Source organism: Antechinus flavipes, chromosome 4 (genome assembly GCF_016432865.1).
Source record: "Antechinus flavipes isolate AdamAnt ecotype Samford, QLD, Australia chromosome 4, AdamAnt_v2, whole genome shotgun sequence".
In the NCBI taxonomy this organism is placed as follows: Eukaryota; Metazoa; Chordata; class Mammalia; order Dasyuromorphia; family Dasyuridae; genus Antechinus; species Antechinus flavipes.
In genome coordinates, this window is record NC_067401.1 from 287233895 (window position 1) to 287260699 (window position 26805).

The 26805-nt window shown below is 32.4% G+C and overlaps 1 protein-coding gene across 1 annotated transcript in view; it reads right to left on the reverse strand.

The window, feature by feature from the left end:
• AK9 (adenylate kinase 9) overlaps positions 1 to 26805 on the reverse strand; it is a 129695-nt gene that overhangs the window by 88291 nt on the left and 14599 nt on the right. The window contains exons 7-15 of the mRNA XM_051996726.1: positions 21532 to 21644; positions 18996 to 19187; positions 17019 to 17147; positions 12519 to 12593; positions 10475 to 10573; positions 5540 to 5679; positions 5278 to 5458; positions 3046 to 3190; positions 593 to 781 (exon numbers count right to left, since the gene is read on the reverse strand). Of these exons, the coding sequence (XP_051852686.1) occupies positions 593 to 781; positions 3046 to 3190; positions 5278 to 5458; positions 5540 to 5679; positions 10475 to 10573; positions 12519 to 12593; positions 17019 to 17147; positions 18996 to 19187; positions 21532 to 21644 (1263 nt within the window). The remainder of the gene's footprint in view (positions 1 to 592; positions 782 to 3045; positions 3191 to 5277; positions 5459 to 5539; positions 5680 to 10474; positions 10574 to 12518; positions 12594 to 17018; positions 17148 to 18995; positions 19188 to 21531; positions 21645 to 26805) is intronic.

Below are 26805 nucleotides of genomic sequence, written 5' to 3' on the forward strand. Positions count from 1 at the left end.
CAATATTTTTTATGGTGGCAAACAATTGGAAATTAAGGGGATTATCAACAAATGAACAAGTTGTGGCTTATAATTGTAATGGAGTATTATTGTGATATAAGAAATGAGGAAGGGCCACTTTCAGGGAAAAAAAAAAAGGACAAGATCTTTATGAACTGATGCAAAGGGAAATGAGAAGAATTAGGAAATCATTGTATACAGTAACAGCAATACTATTATGATGATTAACTATGAAAGACTTGGGTGATCTGAGCAATGCAGTGATCCCAGACATTCCAAAAGACTCATGAAGAAAAAAAATTCTATCCATCTCCAGAGAGAGAACTGAAAGATTCAATGAAAATTTAACTTCCTGTAAAATGAAATATAATGTTCACATTTTACTTTTCTTGCTTTTTAAAAATATGGCTAACATGGAAATATGTTTTGTATGATTTCACATGTGTAATTGATATTATCATATTTGGAACTCAAAATTTAAAATGAAAAGAATATTAAAAATAATCAATTAAAATATAAAAAATAAAGGCAGTTTGTCCCTACACATATAGATTAATAGACATTCAAAAAAATTAATAGTATGTTTCTTTACCCTCTCTTTCACTGCTTTCATCTTGCTTTTGTTCTGCTTTTTGCTCATCTATGTTTTTTTCTTCTGAGGTTTTATCTTCTGAACTTTTTTCATCAGGGGATTCTTCCTCCCCAGCTTTTTTGAATGAGTCTTTTTCTTCTAGTTTTGAGTCATCAGATATCTCAGTGTCTTCTTTTACATCCTTTAACTCTAAAAGTCAATAATAAGTTTTGTCAGCAAAAGATACTTCCATTTTAAAAGTAAAAACAAACAGAAAGTCCTCCCAATATATACATACAAAATAGCAAAACCAGAATATGTTACACTGATACTCCAGTTTCTACCAGGAAAAAAAACCCAGTCATGATGATCTATATCTATAATTGTAGCTATCAAGGAAGCTGAAGCTGGTGGATCCTTTAAACTCATTAATCTGAACTTCAGTGCATGAAATCAATTGGTGTCTGCACTAAATCCACAATCAATATGCTTAGCTTCTGTGACCGGAGGAAAGACAACTGGATTATACATGGAGGAATCAATTGGCCCATGTTGGAAACAGAGCAGATCAGAGTTTCTGAGCCAATCAGTGGTAAGATTGAGCCCATGAGGTAGACATTCATATCCCTGGATTTTCAACCTGAATTAGCTAGGGAAAAGCGGACTTAAAAAAAAAAGCATGAGAAAAATGAATAGCTAAATTCTTTTAGATACTCTAAAACAGAATGACACAATTGTCAAATATAGGGAGGCAGTAAAGTTAACTAAAGCTTAGGACATTCCACCTTAGGTCATATAAATCTGAACATAGGTTCTCTAAGGTGAAATGAAAAGAGATTTGTCCAGCATCATTCCACTAGAAAGAATAAATCCAGACTATTCCACTCAGAGAACAACCAGCCAGTCAGGCAACCAGATCAAAACTGTTTTGTGAAAAAGAAAAAAAGAGAGTTTTAAATATGAAATGATGTAACTAATTATATTTGCTCTTTCTAATCCCTAATCTTTGCTTCATGACCCAACTCTTTCTGTCTCCTATTTCTCTGAATGTCAGAGTAAAACATTCATGTCTAATTTTGGTTAAACATAAAGAAATAAACTAGAATAAATTATTGCAGCCTACATGCTATAATGTTGCATATCACTTCAAGACTGAGCCATGGTGTGTGTGTGTGTTTGTGTGTATGTGTATATATATATATATATATATATATATACGTATAAATATATATATATATATATGTATATATATATATATATAAAACAAATTAAAATTCCAGGCCAGTTTGTCCTACAATATCTCCTTCATTACAACAAGCAAGCAAAGAAACAACAAATTTTATTAGCCTAAGAAAAATATTTGTACAAATTAAATCAATCATAAACATAATTATGCAAGTATATTTGGACAAGATCCCTATGCCAAGACCACCCCTTTCTTTTTACTTCCCAATTGTACCCTAAGGTTGGTATAACAACAGTCCTTTGTGCTCACCCTCTATACTTTCCATCCTCCAATGGAATAAAGAAAACTTTTTGCTTACAATCATTGTTAGCTCTTTGGCTTTGTGTCTTTCTTAAATTAATTTTTTCAATTAACAAAAGCTATTTTCTTTCTTCCTAATTGGAAAAAAGAAAAGAAAAGCAAAACTCCTGTAAACAAATATTCATAGTCAAGTAAAACTTAATTCCTTCATTGGCCATAATCCAAAAAATGCATATCTCATTTTGTATCCTGTCAGAAGATATGGGTATTATGCTTCATCATCATTCCACTAGATTCTAGGTAGTTGGTCAGGCTTTATCTCTATATTCTTCCCTAGTGCGTTTGCCTGATAATGTTTGTTAACTGAACTGGTTTACTATTTAATAAAAATGAATCTAAAATTAATGATTCTAATACCATCTAACCAGGGCTCATGATAAGTTAAGCATGTAAAATAAAAAAAGGAAAAAACTTATTTGTTCATTTATACTTTTGGAAGTAACCATGAGTTGTTTTTCTTGGTTTTTGTTGTGTGATAACAAACTTACAACATACCTATACACATGTTTCTCGACTAGTTTCTCCAACTCACAAAAACTCATTTAAAACAAAGTGTACTCCTTTCTGTCTCCATTTAGTTTTCTCCAGAGATCTATCATATCTAACTTTTCTAGTATTCTATTTACCTCTTTGACTTCTTTCTTATTTATTTTGTGGTTTGATTTATCTAATTCTGAGAATGCAAGGTTGAGCTCTCCCACTATAATAGTTTTGCTGTACAAAGACTCATTTAAAGGAAAAGAATCCTAGTTAAAGATCTGTTGAAACTTTAGTAAATATCTTAGTAAAGAACCCTTTCTGACTTTTCTATTTTGTTGACAGAGCCAAATTTACATCTTATTCCTATTTAGAGATCACAGTTATTTTCTTTATCTAGCTTAAAGCAGAATAGGACCAAATTTTTCTAAATTTAAAAACATGTACATACGATTTTTCTTAATCATTCTTTCTACTTGCAGCTTGTCTATCACAGATTTAATAGCTGTTTCTGTTGCCTCAATTTTAGCTTTGTTTAGGTATATTTTTTTCGCTTCTTCAATATGTGGTTCCATAATTTTGTTATAGTCTAAAACCTGGAGGGAATATTTAAGAAAAGAAGTACAATAAAACAAATTTAACATTACCTATGTTATCATATAGTATATGTGAGTTGATCTAAAGCTGATTAATACCTCTTTAGAGTAGGAATCTTTTCTCCTTACACAAAGTTCTTGTGCAGTATAGCATTTTTGATAAAAGTTATGGAAGTAATTGGTTTATAATTGTCAGGACCCAAGTTATGATTAAATGAGATAACTGTAAAATTGCTTAAGACTATAAATTCTCCTTAATTGAGTTAGAGAGTTGCTTAAGGCAATAAGATTACACAAGCAGTACTTATGGGTCAGAACTTGAATAAGAGAAGGGAATAAGTGTTAAGTACCTACTATGTCCCAGGCACTGTGCTAAATGCTTTATAAATATCTCATCTGATAATTCATAATAAGTCTGTGAAGTCAGTGCTATTTTCACCCCCATTTTGCAATTGAGGAAACTGAGGCAGAGATTACTAAAGTTGAGGAACTGAGATTAATGACTTGTCAAGATCACACAGTAAGTGTCTAAGGCTGGAATTGAATTTGAATCTTCTTGATTCTAGATCCATTTCTCTATCCAGAGAGTTACCTACCTACTTCTAATATATAAATTAAAAAATACAAGGCAAATATGTTGGAAGAAGGGTTTTAGTAGCTATGAAAACTTAGGAAAGACATATAGAAAGTGATTCTTTTTTGGTAAATAATAGCTTTTTATTTTCAAAATATATGCAAAGATAGTTTTCAACATTCACCTTTGCAAAATCTTGTGTTAGAAAAATTTCTCCCTTCCTTCCCCCACCCCCTTCTCTAGATAAAAAACAATCCAATATATGTTAAATATGCAATTATTCTAAACATATTTCTATATTTATCATGCTGCACAAGAAAAATCAGATCAAAAAGGAAAAAATGAGAAAGAAAATAAAAAGCAAGCAAACAACAACAAAAAGGTGAAAATACTATGTTGTGATCCACATTCAGTCCCCACAGGCCTCTTTTGGGATGCAGATGGCTCTCTCCATCAAAAGTCTATTGGAATGAGTCTAAATCATCTCATTGTTGAAAAAGAGCCATGTCTATCAGAACTGATCATCACATAATCTTGTTGTAATTGTGTACAATGATCTCTTGGTTTTAGTCACCTCACTTAGCATCAATTCACATAATCTGTTCATACTAGAAAGTGATGCTTAAAAAGGGGTTTATTGAGGTCAGGCAGAACAAAATTGGAGAGATAAAAGAGACGGAGTGTTGTATGTGAAGAAAAGCAAGAAAGTCATTTTGTCTAGATCAGACAAAGAGAATAACCTATTGTAAAGTTAGAAGGGAAACTTAATGCTAATTTGTGGAGGACTTTAAAAGCCAAACTGAAAATGTTCTATTTGGGAAGGTCAGTGACATGGCTGGATGTATGTATGTTTTAGAAAAATAATTTCTACATCTGGGTAGAGGATACTGTGGAAAGAACAGGATTTGAGTTGGGGACCAATTACCAGGTTACTTGAATAATTTAGCTGAGAGGTCATGAGGGCCTGAATTACACTGGTGGCTATGTGAGGAGTAAGAAGGTCACAGATTAGAAAAAAAAGTTATAGAGACAGGAATGATAGGATGTGGGTCCTAATTGGATAGGCAATATATAAGAGATAAACAGTCAAGGGAAATTAAATACCAATTTAATTTTTTTCCTTTTAATAGTATTTTATTTTTCCAAATACTTGCAAAGATAGTTTTCAACATTCTCCTTTGCAAAACTTTGTATTCCAAATTTTTCTTTCTCTTCTTTTCCCCAAGACAGCAAGCAATCTGATATAGATTAAACATGAAGCACCCATTTAATTAACCCAAAGCTGTAAAACTGGGTCACTGGAAAGCTAGGTGGTACTTTTAACAGAAATAAGAAAATTCAGAAGATTAGTTAGAAGGAATAAATCAATCACCAAGTAGTTATTAAATGCCTCATGCACCAGACACTGTATTCAATTAAGAATGTAGAATTTAAAAGTCTAAATATACAATTCTATATTGTGACCAATTATGTATAGACACATATACACATGAATGTATGTATTTATACATACCTGTCCTTTATATTTATTTGCAATTAAATGACATAGAGTTGTTTTTCCTGAGGATTTTGGTCCATATAAAAAAACTTTACATGGTGGGAGTGGCATAGGTGGAAGAAGGTAGGGACGTGGGTTCCTCAAAAATGCACTGAATGCCTCTTCAGAAGAAAGACAGTACATTTTACCTAGAAAACTAAAAAAAGATATTTCACAAAGTAAAATATAATAACAAGATTAAAAATGTCATTCCAAAAATATTACTAATGTTGCTTACCTGACACTCAAATCTGACAATCCCATTACAATGTTGCCTTCTTTTAAGGCAACTGGACAAGCTCTCCCCCATCTGCTTCTGTGCCATCTATATCTAGGTGCAATCATTTTATAAGATGAAAGAATCCGGAATAATTCATCCTGTTGGTCACAAAATAAAATTTAAGTTGTATACATACATTTTCATTAAACTTTGAGTAGCAATATTCTACTTCTTTTACTTGATAGGCTTTTAAAAAACATCTTATCACTGATTTTATTTGTTTTTAAAATAGTTTACATTTAATTAATATTTTTCTAAATAAAATATTTTCCCTAAAATCTCTCTGATAACCTTCTGAGTATCAACATAGCATAAATCTTTCTTTAAATTAATAACAACAATGATACACTGATTGGAAGGTGACTAGGATATTAAAATCCATCCAAATGGAATGGACTGTGATTCAATCAATCAGTATTTATTAAATACCTACTATGTTTCAGATACTGTGTGAAGTGCTGGGGATACAAAAGGTGGCAAAAGACTGTTTCTATCCTCAAGGAGCTTACAGTCTAATAGGGGAGACAACATACAAAGTAAGTTACATACAGGATAAACAGGAAATAATTCACGGAGGGAAGAAGTTAAGAAGGATTAGGAAGGGTCTCCTGTAAAAGATGGCAGTTTAGTTGGAAATTAAAGGAAGCCAGATAGCTCAAAAGTCAGAGCACAGGAGGAAGAGTATTCTAGGCATAGGGGACAGTCAGGTAAAACATGAGAGCTGAGAGATAGAATGTTGTTGTTTGACTATTTTATTTATATATAACTCTTAGTAACCCCATTTGGGGTTTTCTTGGCAAAGATACTGGAGTGGTTTGCCATTTTCTTCTCTAGCTCATTTTACAGAGGAGGAAACTAAGGGAAATAGGGTTAAAGGACTTTCTCAGGATCACACAGCTAAAGCTGCATTTAAACTTGGGAAGATGAGTCCTCCTGGATCCCCAATCCAGTGCTCTATCTACTTTGCCATCTAGCCTATCCATAAGTGATAGAGTTTTTGTTTATGAAACATAAGGTCACAATCACTGGTTCAAAGAGTATATGGTAGGGAGTAAGGTATAAAACTGGAAAGGTAGAAGGGGGATAGGAATTAGGGAAAAAAATTTATTAAATGTGGACTATGTTCCATGCACTGGCAATACAAATAGAAAAGGCAAAACATTACCAACAATCGGGAGGCTGACCTAACTAGGGAACAAAGTGGAAGCTTCAGCTTCATGGTCCATGGAAAGGCCCCAGTGGACCCAGGATTTAGAGTCCAGTAGGTAAAGTAGCAGGTTAAACATAAGATCGCATGAGCCTTGGGGAACAACGTGTAGCAAATTAGACAGTCACTGACCAATGACTGTTGGGAAGCAATAGTACTATGATCAGGTATTAGAATGGGACTTCCCTATGCAATGATTAAGACATATACTTAAATCTACCGTTCTTTCTTGGAAAGGCATTGTAGATAGTCAGTAAACTTGGTTTGGAATGGATTAGAAGAACATTGAGATGAAACTGCATAATATTTGCTATGATCTCAAGATATTTCCTGTCAAAAAATCACAACTACTCAATATTTTCTCAAGAATGTTATATGGCAGTGAGTGAAAATTTCAAGTGATCCAAAAGGTAGGGTATAAAGCAAAAGTGTAAAACTCTGTCCAAAGTAGATTAAAACATATGGAGGAATATTTAATAAAGGAAATAAAATACAAAAATAATCATATCTAGGTCATTATACTATTTGCTGATATTGCTGAGGAAGAGGTGAATGGTTGGTATAAGTGAACAGTATTAAGTGATGATTCTTGTGTTTAAAAATGGCATAAAATATATCAAGGATACCAACAAAATAGAATGAAATACAAAAGAGCAGATGATTGCTTTCAACTAGAGACCTTTTCACAGGATCATAAAACTAGGGTTCAAAGACACCTCAGAAGCTAGTCAGTCTAGCCCCCAATTCTATAGATTTGTCCCAAGTCACATAAGTAGTTCACATTAAAGGTAGAATTTAAATCTAGATATTTTTGAGCCAGAGATATTTCTACCTGCTGAAAAAGCAAATCATTGTATATGTAAGTCATGTTTGGCTGCTGTTCATGTTGGGCCAATCAAATGAGCAAGCTCACCTCCTCTTATAAAAACAGGCAGAAAGACTTTCACAAGAAAAAAAAAAAAGATTCCTTCATAAACCCCTACTGAAATAAAGAGGCATGGTTAATAACTGGTTGGCAATCAAAGCTTGCCATGGGAATTGATCATGAAAGATTTCAACAAAAATGACTAAAAACTGAGGATCTCATTTCCAGGAAGTAGGGAAGGCAAGGCAATTTTTTTTTCAGTGATGTGCTTAGGCTGTATAAAGTTTGTCTGCCATAACCAAAGACAACAGGCTGGTTTTTTGAAGAGCGGAATGAAAAGGCTCAAGGAAGGAGAAGGGAACAAGCAATTTATTAAGTGCCAGGCATTTTGCTAAGTACTTTATAAATAATAATTCATTTCATTCTCACAACAATCCCGGGATGTAAGGGCTTTTATTATCTTCAATTTACAGGAGGATACAAGTTATGTGTCTTGCCCATGATCACATCACTAATAAATATATTTAGTCATATTTGAATTCAGATCTTCTTGACGCTAAGCCTAATGTTCTATCCACTTATCATCCAAGTGCCTATGTATTATTATACAGGTTTTTAAGGAAAATGCAATATTGTTTGAAAAAAAAAGACAGAAAAAGGTTTTAAGAATTAAAAAAAAATAAAGAAAAAAGATCTAATGAAGCAGGTGGAAGGGAAAAACCTATTTCAGGAGTTTGGAAGTAGAAGAACATAACAAAGATGAGGAAGGGAAGAAAAGAAGCTGGACTCTGGAAATCAACTGTTTGCCCATCAAAAGATAATGATAAGAAACATATGTACTGCCACCAAAAACATCATTTGGTAAGTTTAATGGTTGGTGATTCTTCGATGAAGCATACCAAAGCAATGATCTTTCAACAAGGTGTCTGAAAGAGAAATATACTTTCTTTCTGAGTAATTTATCTGCGTTGTGACAAAGAACCTACAAAGCCTCTTAAAACCTCATAGCTCCTTCAGGTGACTGCTGTGCGATATAAAATGTTGCTGGAAGGAAATGAGAAAGCATTGCTAAAGGTTATTAAATTGTGAGTAAGAAATTGCAGACCCACTATGGATAAAGATGGTATTTTCAACTCTTTTGCTGATTAAAAGTAGGAAATTTGGAACAAAAGGCAAATTTGAAAAATGATCAGCTGGTGTCAGAGAACAGAATTAGAATTTCTGAATCACAGCTGAATCACAGAAAATACAGGAATATGGCCAGAAGTGGAGAACACTTAATAAGAGTTGATAAAAAATATAATGGTCTGGAATTTTAATCTAATAAAAAAGGATGCTGAACTGAAAAAAGAGGGGGCATAGAGAAAACTGACTATTCATAATCAACAAAGTATATTCTATAGAGAATAGCAACAGCCAGGAAGAACAGCAGTAGTAGCTCATTAAGAAATAAAATCTGAGAATGGAAGTAATGAAACCTATGGAAATATGAATAATAAGCAAAGTGAATTAAAAATCCTAACTTGTCTAAGGTAGTCCAGTTGACCCCACTGGGAAAATGAGATGGATAGGACTCATAATTATAATATGATTCTGGAAAAATATCAATTATTCAAAAGAAAAGGATAAATAAATAGAAGCAAAAATAGTTTTATTTAGAGCTTCAGTAAGAGAATAAGTTAAGAATTCCAAACTCTAAAATTCTATAAGGCAGGTTGGCAGCAATGAGAAGATTTCAAAAATGATACTTTGAAGAAACAACTATAGTGTGATGGAAAAAGATGAGGGGCTATTTAACGAGTCTGATGTGAATATGTAGGTGACTCACTGATCAATTTGGATTTTAAAAAGACATGTACAATGTATAAACTATATCAAATTGCTAGTCTTCTGAATGGGAGGGGAAAGAAGGAAGGGAGACAATTTGGCACTCAAAATTTTTAAAAATGGATATAAACTTGTTTTTACATGTAATTGGGAAAAATAAAATATTAGTCATATACATAAATAAAAAGACATATACAGAAGATGGAATCAAAGGACAACTATTTTTAAAATCTGCTAATATTTTTATTTCAATAAGTTCCAATAATACTTATCATCTTATGCTAAAGCACTTTGTAAATCTTAAAGCACTTGAGTGCAAATACTGATTATTATCATTATAATTATCATCATCTCATTTGTTCCTCACAACAACCTTGCTAGGTATTTTCAACCTCATTTTACAGAATTTTTCAATGAGTGTACAAAGTTTATCTCCTGTGGCTAAGAACAAGTTGTTCTCTCTTTTGAAATGAGCCTCATGGGATTAAATAGCTTGCTTCAGAATTATAGACCTGAAATTGTGTTTAAAACAAGATTTGAATTCAGGTCTTCCTGACTCCAAGTTCAAAAATTTACACATTTCACCATCTAGTGGCCTATCAATTAATACATTAATAATGAACTTTTTATAATTTTTTATAATTTATTATACATTTGCAAAATTTTAATTTTGCTTCACCTTTTTTTATTCAATGAATCAAAGTGCATTTTGAAGATCTACACCCTCTATTTTCTTCTCCCTCATTTGGCCTCTTTCTACCTTTCCAGTCTTCTTATGTATTATTCCCATCCATATGCTATTTATTTATAAGGGGGGGGGTCAAGTAAAATGCCATGTTTTAGAATAAGAAGTTTTATAAAATAAAACATTTTTGTGAATCTACTTTTTATAAGATAATCTGGAATATCTTTTTAATATAGAAAATCATGTACATAAAATACAAAAATGTAGTAGAAATGGAGAAAAATGTTAAATTTGTTGAATACAACTTACGTTTTCTATGTTGTCTGTTAGTTCTTCGTCAGAACTTTGAAGTTTAGTTATAACTGCTGCCCTTCTCAGTCCAAGGCAATCAAATCTTTTTATTACTGACTAAGATTAAAGAACAAAAAAATCTAAATGTTATTTGAATTATCTCATAAATGAAGTATAGCTCCTTATTAATTTTAGTCCTATAAATTTAAAATTTATTATATATCATAGAACAGTTACGAATGATAGCACCTCGTTTTTCCTTATGAAATAGTTTATGAAAAAGAAAAATTCATGGAAAATCAGAAAAATAACTAAAAGAAAAATATTGAATCATATTCTTTTTTCCAGAGAGTTTTATTTAGGAAGGAAGTTGACAACTCTGCTCAATTGTACTTGTGTTTAACGGAACAGATTGGCAGGTCACTGAACTGCAGGAGGGGGTCCTCCCATTGTGGGGCATCTCTGCAGGATGAGTCGATTTCCTGAGCTATGATGAGCCCCCTGCATTTCCACTACTTGCTGCAGAAAACTTATTTACCATGTCCTTTCTTTTCAGCTAGAATGCTATTGTGCTGTGTGTTAATGTTTCCACAAGCTGTTTTGAGATTAAAATCATAACCAAATTTATGGATGCCACATTTCACTTTTTATATTTCATTTTTGTTTTACTTCTTGTTCACCAGGTAGCAATTATTTGCTTGCATGTTATAATATAAGGATGTGCCTCCTTTAAAATTCAGCAAAGTTGGAGATCAGTGGACTAAGGACTAAGACAATAATATATATAAGTAAAAGTTAGATGCTTTCATGTGTAAATGAAGCATTATACACCTTGGGTTTCTAATAGCTCAACTGCATATTAAAAGAAAAACTGTCCTAGAATACCTGTCTTGGTCACTTGCTCTTCATTTGCATAAAACCTTAAAGGAATCTGCAAAAAATAACTGGATGATCACCTGAAGTAAGAATGAGTCTTTCTCTGAGGTAGCCTAACTCTAAGCCAGGGGAAAAGATTGAAATAAGTAAATATACCTTTTCCATTTCAATTCTGGGAGACTTTTGCCAGTTCCAAGATGAGGAGTTCTGTCTTATTTGAAAGAATAAAAAAGCATTCTAAATGAAAATAATGCTGTAACAACACAGCAAGAAGAGCATGTTGTTAACAGATACATGGTGTGGTGTATGGAGCACTGAGCTTAGAATCAGAAAGACTCCTCTTTGTGACTCTGTTAAGTCCTTTAACTCTGTTGAGCTTAGTTCCAAAATGGCAAACCACTCTAATATCTCTGCCGAGAAAACCCCAAATGGGGTCACGGAGAGTGGGACATGCAACTGAAAAATAACAGTAATAAAACTTAAGCCAAGAAGTCCAGGGGATGATTGACACATACATCAGAGATGCCATGTTCTGCAGAGTCAAGTCTTGCCTAGCCAAGCCTAGCAAGAACTGTGCTTGGTCCAGTTCGGCGCTAGATTGATTTGTTCAACAGGTATTCTGTGTCCTGAGACACTCTGCACCTATAGGAGCTAGTCTACTGGGATACTGCAACAAGTAGTTCATCCTCAGGGTTATACCCTGTAATAAACATTGTGAACCAGCAAAGATTCAGAGAAGGTTTGGTTTCCCCTCTTACTTAGATTTCAATAGAATTTCTTACTGTTTTAATTTTTTTTCCTCCAGGAAGCATCTCTTTAATAATATCAATTCAATACAATTAAATATAGAGAATTTCACATAGTATTTTGGAAATAATTTCCCTTACCAATGGACTGGAAAGTTATCACGAGAAATAATGCTGACACTATAAACATGAAATGTGGTTGATTTTTTTGATCCTCTAAAACTCACTTATTTTCAAGCATTATTGTTTTCTGAAATTATGAAAAGTAGCAGCATTCAAATAATTTAAAAAATCAAAACAAATCCTCTCTTCCTACAACTATTAGCTTAAGTTCAACTATTTTTTCTAGCACTTTGGAAAAATAACTATAATACACTCAAGAACTTTTCATTGATTTTTTCAAGTGCAAAATATTTATTCTTTATGAGTACTTTAGTTACCTCATGGAGTTCTTCTGCAGACTTATTTCCATCTAGTTCTATAAGGAATTGAGAATCATGATCAGCCATCATGTCCTATATGTAAAAAAAAGGATCAAGGATGATCAAAATAGCACAAATTGAAACTTGAATCCAAGTGTTCTCAAGGTTGATTAAATATCATAATATGATGACATAAATGTAATTATGAAATGTTTCTAAATTATATCCATAAAGATAAAGACTTGTTGCAAAATATCAATCCTTTTATACCTCTTTAATCAATTTTACCATGATGGCTGTTGCAAACATTTTCATTTCTTCTTTAGCACCTCACAGCAGCCTTCCTATATCCCATATTCAAGCTTGCCTTATTTCACACAAAATATGCCATTCATGAATAGTCATTTCTTCCCTCCCCATGTAATACCATTCAGATATCTTCCTTCATCATCTCCTCCTTGACTCTTTTCCCACGTGAATAGGTGGACTTCCTCCTTACCCAGGCAATACCCTCCACATTCACTCTTGATCACATACCCTCCTGTCTTTTCTAGTAGATAGCTTCCTCTCTCAACACTTACTCTCTAATCTTAATCTCTCCTTATTGACATGTTTTTCTCCCTCTCTAAAAAACAAACAAAAGAAAAACAAACCTGACTTGATCCAACCATCTCCTCTAGCTGCTACTCTGTATCCCTCTATTCTTGGATAACTCCTTCTAGTCTCATCATTAAACTGAAATTCTCTTTGCAGAGTTGTCAGTGATCTTTTTTCAAATTTAATAGCTCTTTCTTAATCCTTATCCTTCTTCACTTATGACACTATTGATCACCCTCTTTTCCTTAACATTCTCTTCTCTTTAGGTTTTTATGATACTTCTTACTCTCCCTTTTCCTACCTGTCTGACCATTTTTTCCCTATCTTCTTTGTTGGATCTTCGTCCCAGGTCATGCCTAATTGGGAGTCTGTCCTGGTTCCTCTTTTCTTCTCCCTCTATACTATTTATTTGATACAAGTTCAATTATTATCCTCAGTGTCTCACTACTGTTTCTCAAGAAGGTGGTTTTTGTCTTAAGGAGCAGGAAAAAACTGGACAACTGATCTTACTCAGAATGGAAAGGGTATTAATATTAATTAGAATTGACACCCATAGAGTACATTGGTTTAAGAAACTGAAATATTTGCCTACATATTTGATGAAATTATTTAGGTTTTTAAAAACTTACATTAACTTATCTGTTTTGGTAATTCTATAGATGAGATAGTCACCAGAAAATGACACATACATTAGAGATGTCATGTTCTACAAAGAGTCTGCACTGAAAATATGATTTGTATTATAAAAATTCAATTTTTATATGACTCTTCAGGACCATAAAATTAAGAATGTCTGAGTCCTGTAAAGCAATATTGGTAACTTGTGCAGAACTGAGATGCTTTTTCTTCTCACAGAAAATTATAAGGATATATCCTAATTTTGACTTATTCTGTAAACTCCTTAAGTAAAATCAGAATTAATAAATACTGCATTGGTCTATTATAAAGCAATAACCAAATAAATGAGATTTCTTTGACAATTTCACACAATTAATTGGCAATGGAAAAGGATACTTAAAGTACATTTAAAATGTGAAGCAAGATTCCATGGCACACAGTGAAGGGAAAAAGATTTGACTGGGTCTTGGAAAAAAAAAACAAACTAAAATTATGAAAATAACTTTCTCTTAGATTAAATAAATTTATATTTTAATTACAACTATAAATAAATTCCTAGGATAAACCAAAATGAAATGTTGATGGAAGCTTTTGACAATATTTCTGACATTTGCCATTAATTCACTCTTCACTTTTATAGCACGTTCATAAAAGGGGTCAGTATTGCATAAATATTCAAGGGCTTTTCTTCAGTTTCTCCATTGTTAACTATTTGAAATTAAGAATATTTTCTATGAAGAAGTTCTTGAACATTTAGTTAGAGACTGAACCAAAAAGAAATTTACCAAAAAGGATATCTAGAGATAGATACAGTACTAGTGTTAAGCAGGGGGGTGATGTTTGATTGAAGAGTATTTTAATAAATTACCCATTAATACTTTTGTGTGATAATAAATTTTATTTCCCTATGAAAATCTGTAGGGAAGAATCATGAAGTAGTAGTTAGTCTCAGAGTCAGGATGATGTAGAATCAAGCTTTACATCTGACATATTAGTTATATGTCCCTAATTTATTTAATCTGTCAAGTTTCCCAGGAAACTGAAAGACTGTTTCAAAGAACTATAGTTATTTTGGCAGAAGATACCTGCAATATTGTTTGAAGGATAATTGTGATAACCAAGTTACACCGAATATTAGAAGTACTCAAATCAACTCCAAAGGACCTGTGAAGGAAGAGGCTATCTACTTGCATAGAAAGGATTAATGGAAGAATGCATAATATGGTTTTACATGTATTTATAAATCTATGTTAAATGGTGGTCTTCTCCAGTATAGGATGGGGAAGAAAGGAGGAAGACAGTTCATTACTTAAAACATAACAAATAAATTTACTTTAATTAAAAAAAATCACAGATCTGGACCAAAACCTAACATTTTTAACTCAGGAGATTTGGATAATTATATTTGGATAATGAGGACCAACTTAATATTAAGATATAGTGAAAGCCAGATTTGGAGATATGGAAAAATACAGAGTATGGGGCAGCTAGGTGGCACAGTAGACAGAGCACCAGTCCTGAAGTCAGGAGGACCTGACCTCTGATCTGGGCTCAGACACTTAGCATTTCCTGGCTGTGTGATCCTGGGCAAGTCACTTAACCCCAATTGCCTCAGCAAAAAAAAAAAAAAAAAAAAAGAAAAGAAAAGGAAAAAAAAGAAAAAAAGTATAGAGCAGTTTATTTTCTATCATCATCATCATAATAAACAAAATAAAACAGGCACTAAAAAGCCCAATTCAATAATGGGAGTTATTATGCACAGTGATTAAACACAGAAATGACAATATTCTTAGTTTTCAGTGCTATCTTTAGTTTTCCACAAAATTTTTTTTGGTAAATTTTAAAAATTTATTTTAAACTTAAATATACACTAAGAAAAATAATTTTAAAAACTTCCATGTACACAGCAGAACATAAGTGAATTTCAATATAAAACAATAAATTTCCAATTTAAGCAAATCTATATAATAAATACTACACATTTGTATTCAAAGCTGCCCACCTTTTCTTTGCTTCCTGTTTTTTTTGTTCTTTGCTGTGCATTTTAACTTTATTACTTGCCCCCTCAAGAAGGCTACAATTAAGTCTGATATACATGTATATCAATTTCTATATGTATAGATATCTATACATATATGCACACAAACACACATATAAGATATTTAAACATATACATATGTGTAAGACCATGTTGTGCTTATTCCATTTGTCATCTGTTTTTCTGAAGGTGGATAGCATCTTCCTTCATAAATCCAACACTTTCCATGTTTTTCTAAATCAACCAGGTCATCCTGTATGTGCCAAAATGTTTGTAGCAGCCCTGTTTGTAGTGGCTAGAAACTGGAAAATGAATGGATGCCCATCAATTGGAGAATGGCTGGGTAAATTGTGGTATATGAATGTTATGGAATATTATTGCTCTGTAAGGAATGACCAGCAGGATGAATACAGAGAGGCTTGGAGAGACCTACATGGACTGATGCTAAGTGAGATGAGCAGAACCAGGAGATCATTATACACTTCGACAACGATATTGTATGAGGATGTATTCTGATGGAAGTGGATTTCTCTGACAAAGAGACTTAACTGAGTTTCATTGGAGAAATGATGGACAGAAACAGCTACACCCAAAGAAGGAATACTGGGAAATGAATGTGAACTATTTGCATTTTTGATTTTCTTCCCGAGTTATTTTTACCTTCTGAATCCAATTCTCCCTGTGCAACAAGAGAACTGTTCGGTTCTGCAAATATGTATTGTATCTAGGATATACTGCAACATATTTAACATATATAGGACTGCTTGCCATCCTGGGGGGGGGGAGGAGGGAGGGAGGGGAAAAAACGAAACATAAGTGATTGCAAGGGATAATGTCGTGTAAAAATTATCCTGGCATGGATTCTGTCAATACAAAGTTATTATTAAATAAAATAAAATTTAAAAAAAAAATCAACCAGGTCATCATTTCCTATACTATAGCAACATTCCAACCATTAACATCCTGAGAGATTGTTTATGAAAGTTTTCTCCAACTTTGTGCATTCTTTCAATTCATGGCTGCATAGGTTTTATTTATACAAGAAAATCTTAATTTCAAAATAATCAAAGTTATCCATTTTCTACTTCAACAATGCTCTCACCTTATAACGTACAACAAGGTGTGATATTTTTTCCCCTGGTTTCTTTGAAGTTCCTGACTTTTTTTATTCTTTTACATGAGCTTTGCTATTATTTTTTCTAACTCAGCAAGATATTTTTAAAGTAATTTAATTAGGATATCATCACAAAATGTTTTGTTCTTACCTCTAGAAAATGTAGCATTTCATCTCTATACTGATGAATACTTGCTTCAATATTTTCTGGAAAATCTTCAGGTCTCCGAACTAAATGACGAAAAATTTCTGCTACCATTTGCATCTCTGCAATGAATATCTTAAAAGGGAAAAAGTTTTAGTAGTTTCTTTAAGTCATAGAAAAGCTATTTGTAAAACTACAGTATTACATAAGGAATTGAAATTCCTTAATGTTTAAACACTATTTAAAAACGGTACTGTAGAAATCTATCTTTTTTTGCAATAGGACACACGCACATACATATATATGGGGAGGGGGGCAAATAGAGTGACTCTAGAGCTAGATATTCTAAAGATCTTTTTATAAAGATTCTTTCCCTCTATTACTTACTGATTCTTAGCATTTAAGAGTTTGCTCATTGGGGCCTTAGAGACCATGTGATCTTTGAAGTGTTACCTTAAGATGATAAAGATTTAAATCCTAGAGGAAGGATTTGAATCCGGGGTCATCAGCTGTATCACATTGTCTTACTCCTTATGTCCAGCATGACTGCGTGAACTGAATTGTTGACAGGTGAAGGACTTGCCTTCCCTTTTTTAGGGCTCATTTATTTTATTTCTGATCTGTGTTGTTCTTCCTCAATTTCAGAAGTAATCCTCACAGGACCTGAGTGTTTGGCCCATGGTGACCTTGAAGCTAAGGACTGCAGGTGAGATGATGCAGCCAGCAAAGTTTTCTCCATGTGGAAGTTCTGAGGAATCAATAGGCTTGGGATTTGATCCTGATGTGGCTCTGGACTTAGAATTGAGATTGTGCTCCATCCATAGCAGGGCTTCTTAAAGTGTGGGTAGTGACCCCATATGGAATCATGTAACTGAATGTGGGGGTCATGAAATTATGATTTATAATTAGTAAAATTTGATTTATATGCATATTTTTTATACTTAAATACCAGTTGTGTAAAAATTTCTCAATGAAAAGGCATCAGAAAGGGAAAAAGTTTAAGAAGCCCTGTTCTACAAGAATTGGGTTAAACTATGAAGCTAATCCTTTTTCTATTCCCAGAGACCGAAGTGGTACAATGGGGGAAAAGAGGATTATATCTCCCTGTTGTGCAGGGGAATAAATTTGTATATTTCCAATTATATTTTTGAAGTAAAGATATTCCTTTTGTAAAAGGCCATATGCTATACTTAATAATTACTGTGTGATTTTTATACATATGATTTCACAAAATGGTTAATATGGAAATATGCATGATTCTAAGTTTATAACCTATCAGATTGCTTACCTTCTCAGCAAGGGAAGGATAGAATTTGGAACTCAAAACTTAAAAAAAAAAGTTTAAAATTGTTTTTACATATAATTGGGGGAAAATAAAATATTATTTAAAAAACAAAAACAATTATTGTATAATTTTATGCAAATTATTTAACAGACATATCTTTAAAATGGAGATAATTCTTATACTATCTATGTCACAGAGATATGGAAAAAGGCTTTGCATACACCACATAGCATTCTTGAAATACGAGCTATTATATCAGAAGGAGTTGGCATGAAGATAAATATTAAATATTATATGTATCTATGTAGTAGGGTCCCTCAAGACTTAAGGCTCACAGGGACTAAGTCCAATATTGAGTGATGATCACAAAGGGTTAATCTATATTTTGTTGGCTTATTGCCCTCACCTGAGTTGCTTTAGAAAAGTCTACTAGACAAACTTATGTATATATCATATCAAGGGTATCCCAAAAGTAGGAGAGAGGATCCCCCTATTGCATAGGCACTTAATATACAATATTGTTATTGATATGGAACAACTTTTATTTTACACCTCCCCCCAAATAGATGGATTTTCTCAAAATAAATATATATGTGTGTCTATATATTATCTGATATTTTCTATTATCCAAACTACCAGTCTTTAGTATAACATAAATTAGAAAACACATGGTGCTGGTCAATCAGGCTATTTATTACCTCTTCTTCTTCCTCTTCTGCTTCCTCTTCCTCCTCTTCTCCTTTTCCTTCTCTATCTTTGTGGATATCTTTCTTCTTCTTTCTAAGATTCTCAATAACTTCAGGATCCCACTGTTCTCTCATATATACGAATCCTGTGAGACTGTGTTGTCTTTGTCCAGAAAGTCTTTGACCTAAGTCATAATCTGGGCACTGGTTAAGATATAAATATCAATTTCTTTCTTTCAAGATATATTTGCAAAATTTTTGATCAAGGGTTCTTAATCTAGGGTCTATAAACTCATTTAAAATATTTTGATAATTGTATTTCAATATAATTGGTTCTATTTCTAATCTTGTATATTTTCTTATACATTTAAAATATTATTCTGTTGCACATATTTAATCTGTATCAGATTACTTGCTATCTTGAGGAACACAAAATCTTTACAAAATGAATATTAAAAACTATCTTCACATGTATTTGAAAAAATAAAATATTTTTAAAATAAAAAAACTAAATTAAATTTTTGATTATAGCTGAGAGATTGCTATCAGAAAAACCTGGAAAGTCCTCCATGAGCTCAAGCAAGGTGAAGTACATTGTGAACACAGTAATAGCAAAGTTGGGGATGATCAGCTGTGAAATTTTTCTACTCTCAGCAATACAATAATTCAAGACTACTCTGAAGGACTCATAATGAAAAATGTTGTTCATTCCCAGAAAAAGAACTAATTGTATCTGAATACACACTGAAAAAAAAATATATGTAATGCACACACTCTCTCTCTCTCTCTCTCTCTCTCTCTCTCTCTCTCTCTCTCTCTCTATATATATATATATATATATAAACATTTATATATGTGTGTGTATTTTTTTTTTCAGAGTAAAGGGACATGTATGTTATCTTTTGCCACATGACTTTTATGGAAATGTTTTGCACACCTTCACAGGGGCCTTCTGAATGGGGAAATAGTTGGGAAGGAAGGGAGAAAATCTAGAACTCAAAATTTTAAAATTAAAGTGGAAAAAGATAACTCATTAATCCTTTGGTCTCCTAAGGAAGTCATTTTTATACCTAAAACCAAAAGGTGGTTTGATGGGAAATAGACTTGTAGGCCAGAATCAAGATCATGAAGGTGCTGCCTTTCATCACCAATCTTTGATGTCAGAAGTTATTTTTTCAATTTATAATGTAAGTTTCTGTTTATCCAAATATTGGCAATGTCAACTTAGATAATAAATGGAACTATTTTTAAACCTATCCATGTTGTCCAAGTGAAACGAATTGGGATTGGCTAATAAAATAGTTGTAAACAGTATTAAATTATAAATGATTTCAGAATGATTAATGAAAAAATATTATTTTGAAGAGTCCACCACATTGTCAATGAAATCCATGATACAAAAGAGGTTAAAAACTCTTGCTTAATATTATGTATGCAGATATGCATCTTTTCATTAACCTTCTGAAAAAATATAATTCAGGATGATGTAAAATAATATAGGAAAATGTTGTTTTACTACAAATTTTATCTTCCTAAAGTGAGACTGAAAGAAATTATTGATCCCAGACATTAAAAATTGTGTAATTAATATTACTTTCATTTAGCTAGCTAGTCCATTGAAATTAATCAATTAAAGTATTAGTTTGGCATTCAAATTTCAAGTTGACTGTTATTTTAAAAATTTTTAAATACTAAGCTTGTCTTTATCATTTAGACAAAATAAATTGTGAAAAGCCATGAGTTCCTCACATTTTAATCCAATGGATGGCAAATGAAATCTTACCAAAAATATCTTGTTTTTAACATTTATATTTTTCCCCTAAAAAGAAAGACTGTCTTTTAACTTTAGTCACTGAGTCAGACATTTATAACATAATAACATATATAACAAACATTTATAAAGCACCTACTACATTTCAGGTATTATGCTAAGTTATGGAGATACAAAAAAGGTTAAAATGTAGTTTCTACTCTTAAGAAGCTCATAGGCTAATGTGGAGACACCATACAAGTATACAATCTATAAACAGGATCAGCAGAAAGATGACAATTGAGACCATTGGAGCTGAGGAGATCACCAAGAAAAATGGTGCAGAAGAAGAAAAGAAGAGGGCCTAAGTCAGAGATCTGGGAGACATTCATGATTAATGGGGATGACGTGGATGAAGATCATGAAAAAGGACTATTTTTCTAAATAAGAGTATTCAGATAAGTAGGAGGAGAACGAGGAGAAAGGAGTACTGCAAAAACTAGAGAGAAGAGAGCATCAAAGAGAAGAGCTATAAAATTGGATGCTTTAAAATTATATAGGCTTGCTAGACCTGTAATCTCATGCTGTATGGTAAATATAAAAGGGAAATGGACTTTGGAATAGAAGAGATGAGAAATGTATCTCCAATGATAGCTTTATTTTGGAATTGTATTCTTTGGAGAAAATATCATTTCTTCCAGCCTTTAATGAAAATATTATGCTTAACTGATTAAATCTGACTAGTTCCTTTGACTATTTCAGAATGTTAAAAGAACACATGATTATAATGATTCTTACCTTAATATTAATGATGATATCTGGTTGTAAGCTTAGGTTTTTAATTAATTCTATCTGTTCTAAAATAGTCACTGCATCCTCTGAGAGAGATGGCAGCCCACTGAGAACATAACCTGTAACACAAATTAACTCTTTAAGACTTTTGTAGCATTATGAATATTCCAAAACATATTAGTAATAGTTTATAAAATATTGTCTAGACAATAATATAAACCAAATGAAAGGAAGTCATCAATCTTTCCTACTTTTCTTTTTATTTTTTATTTTTATTTATTTATTTGTTTGTTTGTTTATTTATTTGCTGAGACAATTGGGGTTAAGTGACTTGCTCAGGGTCACACAGCCAGGACGTGTTAAGTATCTGAGATCAGACTTGAATTCAGGTCCTCCTGACTTCAGGGCTGGTGCTCTATTCACTGCGCTACCTAGCTTCCCCCTATTATTCTTTTAACACAAATATATTAACCATATTTCAAATTTAGTAAAGAAAAGCAGTTTGTTATTGTCATATATTTTCTGAATATATATTGAAAGTGTATTTATGATAGTAACTAGAATCATTAGGCAAAGAGGAATCCTTAAAAGTTTCTTGCACTTTTGGCAACTACTAGAAAGTCTCCCTCATTGGTCAAATTACCAGTCAAGATGGAATAAGTGGAATGAATAAAGTGCAGAGAATAAGATACAAATTTTAGGAATCTTTGGAAGTACTTGGTCATTAATGAGAGGGAGTTGCTAGGTAGCATAGTAAAGTAGTTAGCAAAGACTTTTAGTGGATCCATCTGAATGCCCCCAGGCAGGGGGAGATATAGATATAGCATTTTTCTAATTTGGCATACAATTGATGCTTCAGAGATAGGTCAATACTAACGGGTCATAAGTGAAACTTTTACTTGGTTATTATTTAAGAGCCATAGCTTTCAGTCTCTCTTCCTTAGAAGTAAAACTGGAGAAAGGAGTAAAATAAAGATAGTGAAATAAGGCTCCTCCACTTGAGCTCTCCAAATTCACCTCCCAACAACTATAAAATAATGTCTCAAACATAATTCTGGAGTAGCAGAACTAACAAAAAAGAGGATGAAACAATTTTTTTAGTTGAAGGAAAACTCAGAAGGTTGGCAGGAAAGGCCTGTCTCATTCAGATAAAAACAGAATACATTTCATTCAGGTAATGCCCAGGTAAACCATCCATGAAACAGAAGCATAGAGCAGAATGAATTAAAAACCAGAATCCTATAATATATTTTTTTAGTAAGAAACACATTTGAAGTAGAGAGAGATACACAGAGTAAAGGTAGGCTCTATTATATTTCAGCTGAACTTAAAAAAGCAAGAGTAGCTATAATGATCTCAGACAAAGCAAAAATATATTTCATCAAAAGAGATAAAGAAGCAAATTACATCTTGCTAAAAGGTACCATAGAAAATGAAGTAATGTCACTTTTAAACATATATGCTCAGTGGTATAGGATCCAAATTTTTTAAAAAAGAAGTTGAGTTATAGGAAGAAATAGACAGCAAAACTATACTAGTTGGGGGGATCTTAACTGTTCCCTTTCAGAACTAGATAAATCTAACAAAAAATGAATAAATAAGAAAGAAGTTAAGGAGGTGAATAGAATTTTATAATAGTTATATTTGTTAGTCCTCTACAGAAAACTAAATGGGGGTAGAAAGGAATGTATTTGTCTCTCGGCAGTTCATTGCACCTTCACAAAAAAATAACCATTTATTTGGGCACAAAACTTTCATAATCAAATGTAGAAAGACAGAATATTAAATGCAATTTTTTCAGATCACATGATTAAATTTACATTCAATAGAGTCTCACAGAAAGACAGAATAAAAATTAATTAGTGAATAATTGAATCCTAAAGAATGAGTGAGTCAAAGAACAAATCACAGAAACAATCAATAATTTCACTAAAGAGAATGACAATAATGAGATAACAAATCTACATTTATGGGATACAGCCAAAGCAGTACTTATGGGAAAATTTATGTCTATAAATGCTTACATCAATAAAATAAAGAAAAGGACAATGAATTGGGCATACAGCTAAAATAAAAAAACCCTAGAAAATAATTTAAAATCCTCAATTAAACATGAAATTGGAAATCCTAAAAATCAAAGGAGAGATTAACAAAATTAAAAGTAAGAAAACCATTGATTGAATTAATAAATAAAACTAGGATTTAGTTTTATGAAAAAACCAATAAAATAGATAAACCATTGGTTAATTTGATTTTTAAAAATTGTTACTATCAAAAATGAAAAGAGCAAATTCACTACAAAGAGGAAATTAAAATAATCATTAGGAGTTATTTTGCCCAATTACATGTCAATAAATTTGACAATATAAGTGAAATTATTGAATATTTATAAAATATAAATTGCCCAGATTTATAGAAGAGGAAAGGGAATATTTAAGTAATCCCATCTTTTAAAAAAAAGCAGAGAACAAACCATCAATGAACTCCCTAAGGAAAAAATCCCCAGGACCAGAGGTATTCACAAGTGAATTCTACCAAATTTTTAATAAGACAATTCCAATACTATATAAACTCTTTGGAAAAACAGACAAAAAAGGAGTTTGGTAGGATTCCTTCGACCACACAAATATGGTACTGTTACCTAAACCAGGAAGAGTGAAAACAGAGAAAGAAAAGTATAGCCCAATTTTCCTAATGAATGTGGCTGTAAAATTTTTAAATAAAAAAACTAACAAGGAGATTACATTAATTTATCATAAGGATTATATACTATGACCATGTAGATCTTAACCAGGAATTCAAGCCTGGTTTAATATTGGAAAAGCTATTAACATAATTGATAAAATTAACAAATAATATGATTATCTCAATAGATGCAGAAAAAGCTTTTTGACAAAATACAACACTATTTTACAACAAAATACAACAAATACAACAACAAAATACAATCCTATTACAAACACTAGCACTCATAGGAATAAATGGAGTTTTTCTTAAAATAATAAATAGTATTTAGGTAAAACTAGCAGGAAGCATTGTATGTAAGGGGAGAAGCTAAAAGCCTGTCCAGTCAAATCAGAGATGAATTAAGCATGCCCATTCTCATCACTATTATTTAATATTATACTAGAAATGTTAATTATAGCAATGAGAAGAAAAATAAATTAAATAAATCAGATCTACATTCTTGATTAAGTTCTATCTGGTCAAAGTATATTATTCCTGTGATATTTTTACTGTAATTTCCTTGAAGAATAAAAGGTTAAGGCTATCAAAGGCATTAACGAAAAATTACTGCCTAAGAAATAAAGTGTTGGAATAGATCAGGTACACAAGATACATCAGTAAATGACCATAGTAATCTCATGTTTGATCAACCCAAAGACCCCAAGTTTTAGAACAAGAATTCACTATCTGATAAAAACTGCGGGGAAAATTGGAAAACAGTATTATAGAAACCAAGGATAGACCAACATCTTATACCACATAACAAGAAAAGGTCAAAATGGGTAACATAATCTATATATAAAGAGTGATACCATAAGCAAATTAAGAGAGAAAGGAATAAGTCTGTTTTATGGAGAAGGGAAGAATTTTTTCCTCAATTTTTAAAATTAAAGCTTTTTTATTTTCAAAATATATGCATGAATTAAAAACCTTGCAAAAGCTTGTGTTCCAATTTTTTTCCTTTCCTTCTACCCATCCCCTCCCCTAGATGGCAAGTAATCCAATATATGTTAAACATGCACAATTCTTCTATACATATTTCTTTAAATATCATGCTGCACAAGAAAATCAAATTAAAGGGAAAAATGCAAAAGAAACCAAAGAGCAAGCAAACAACAACAAAAGAATGAAAATACTATGTTGTGGTCCACATCCAGTTCCCATCGTCCTTTCTCTGGGTGTAGATGGATCTCTTCATCACAAGACCAATGAAATTAGCATGAAGCACCTCATTGTTGGCAAGAGCCATGTCCATCAGAATTAGTCATCATATAATTTTGCTGTTGCCATGTATAGTGATCTCCTGGTTCTGCTCATTTCACTTAATATCAGTTCATGTAAATCTCTCCAAGTCTCTCTGAAATCATCCTGCTTATTGTTTCTTATAGAACAATAATATTCCATAACATTCATATACCATATCTTATTTAGCCATTCTCTAGCTGATGAGCATCCACTCAGTTTCTGGTTTCTTACCACTACAAAAAATGCTGCCACAAATATCTTTGCATGTGTGGGTCCCTTTCAAAGGGAAGAATTTATGACCAAACAAGATACAGAATTACTAGATGCAAAACTGAGAATTTTGATTATATTAAATTAAAAGGTTTTTGTACAAATAAAAGCAAACAAGATTAGAAGGAAAGCAGAAAACAGGAAATTTTTTTTATAGTAAGTATCCCTGGCAAGGGCCACATTTCTCAAATATATAGAGAACTGAGTCAAATTTATAAGAACAAGTCTATTGAAATTGGCCTGAATCACCTCACTGTGGAAAAGAGCCATGTCCACCAGAGTTAATCATCATATAATCTTGTTGTTGCCATGTACAAAGATCTCCTGGTTCTGCTCACTTCACTCAGCATCAGTTCATGTAAGTCTCTTCAGGCCTCTCTGAAATCATTCGGCTGATCATTTCTTATAGAACAATAATATTCCATAACATTAATGTAACATAACTTATTCAGCCATTCTGCAACTGACAAGCACCAATTCAGTTTCTAGTTTCTTGCCACTAGAAAAAAGGGCTTCAACAAACATTTTTGCACATGTGGGACCCTTTCCCTTTTTTATGATCTCTTTGCCACATAGACCCAGGAGAGACACTGCTGGATCAAAAGGTATCCACAGTTTGATATCCCTTTAAGCATAGTTCCAAATTTTTCTCCAAAATGGTTGGGTCAGTTCACAAGTCTATCAACCATGCATTAATATCCCAGTTTTCCCACATTTCCTCCAATATTTATTGTTATTTTTTCCTGTCATTTTAGCCAAACTGACAGGCGTGTAGTGGGTATGGAGGCAAAATTTTCAAAGGTGAATAAGGAGACAGAAGCAGCTACACCCAGAGAAGAACACTGGGAAATGAATATAAACTGCTTGCATTTTTGTTTTTCTTCCCAGGTTATTTATATCTTTTGAATTCAATTCTCCCTGTGCAACAAGAAAACTGTTTGGTTCTGCACACATATATTGTATCTAGGATATACTGCAACCCATTCAACATGTAAAGGACTGCTTGCCATCTGGGGGAAGGGATGGAGGGAGGGGAAA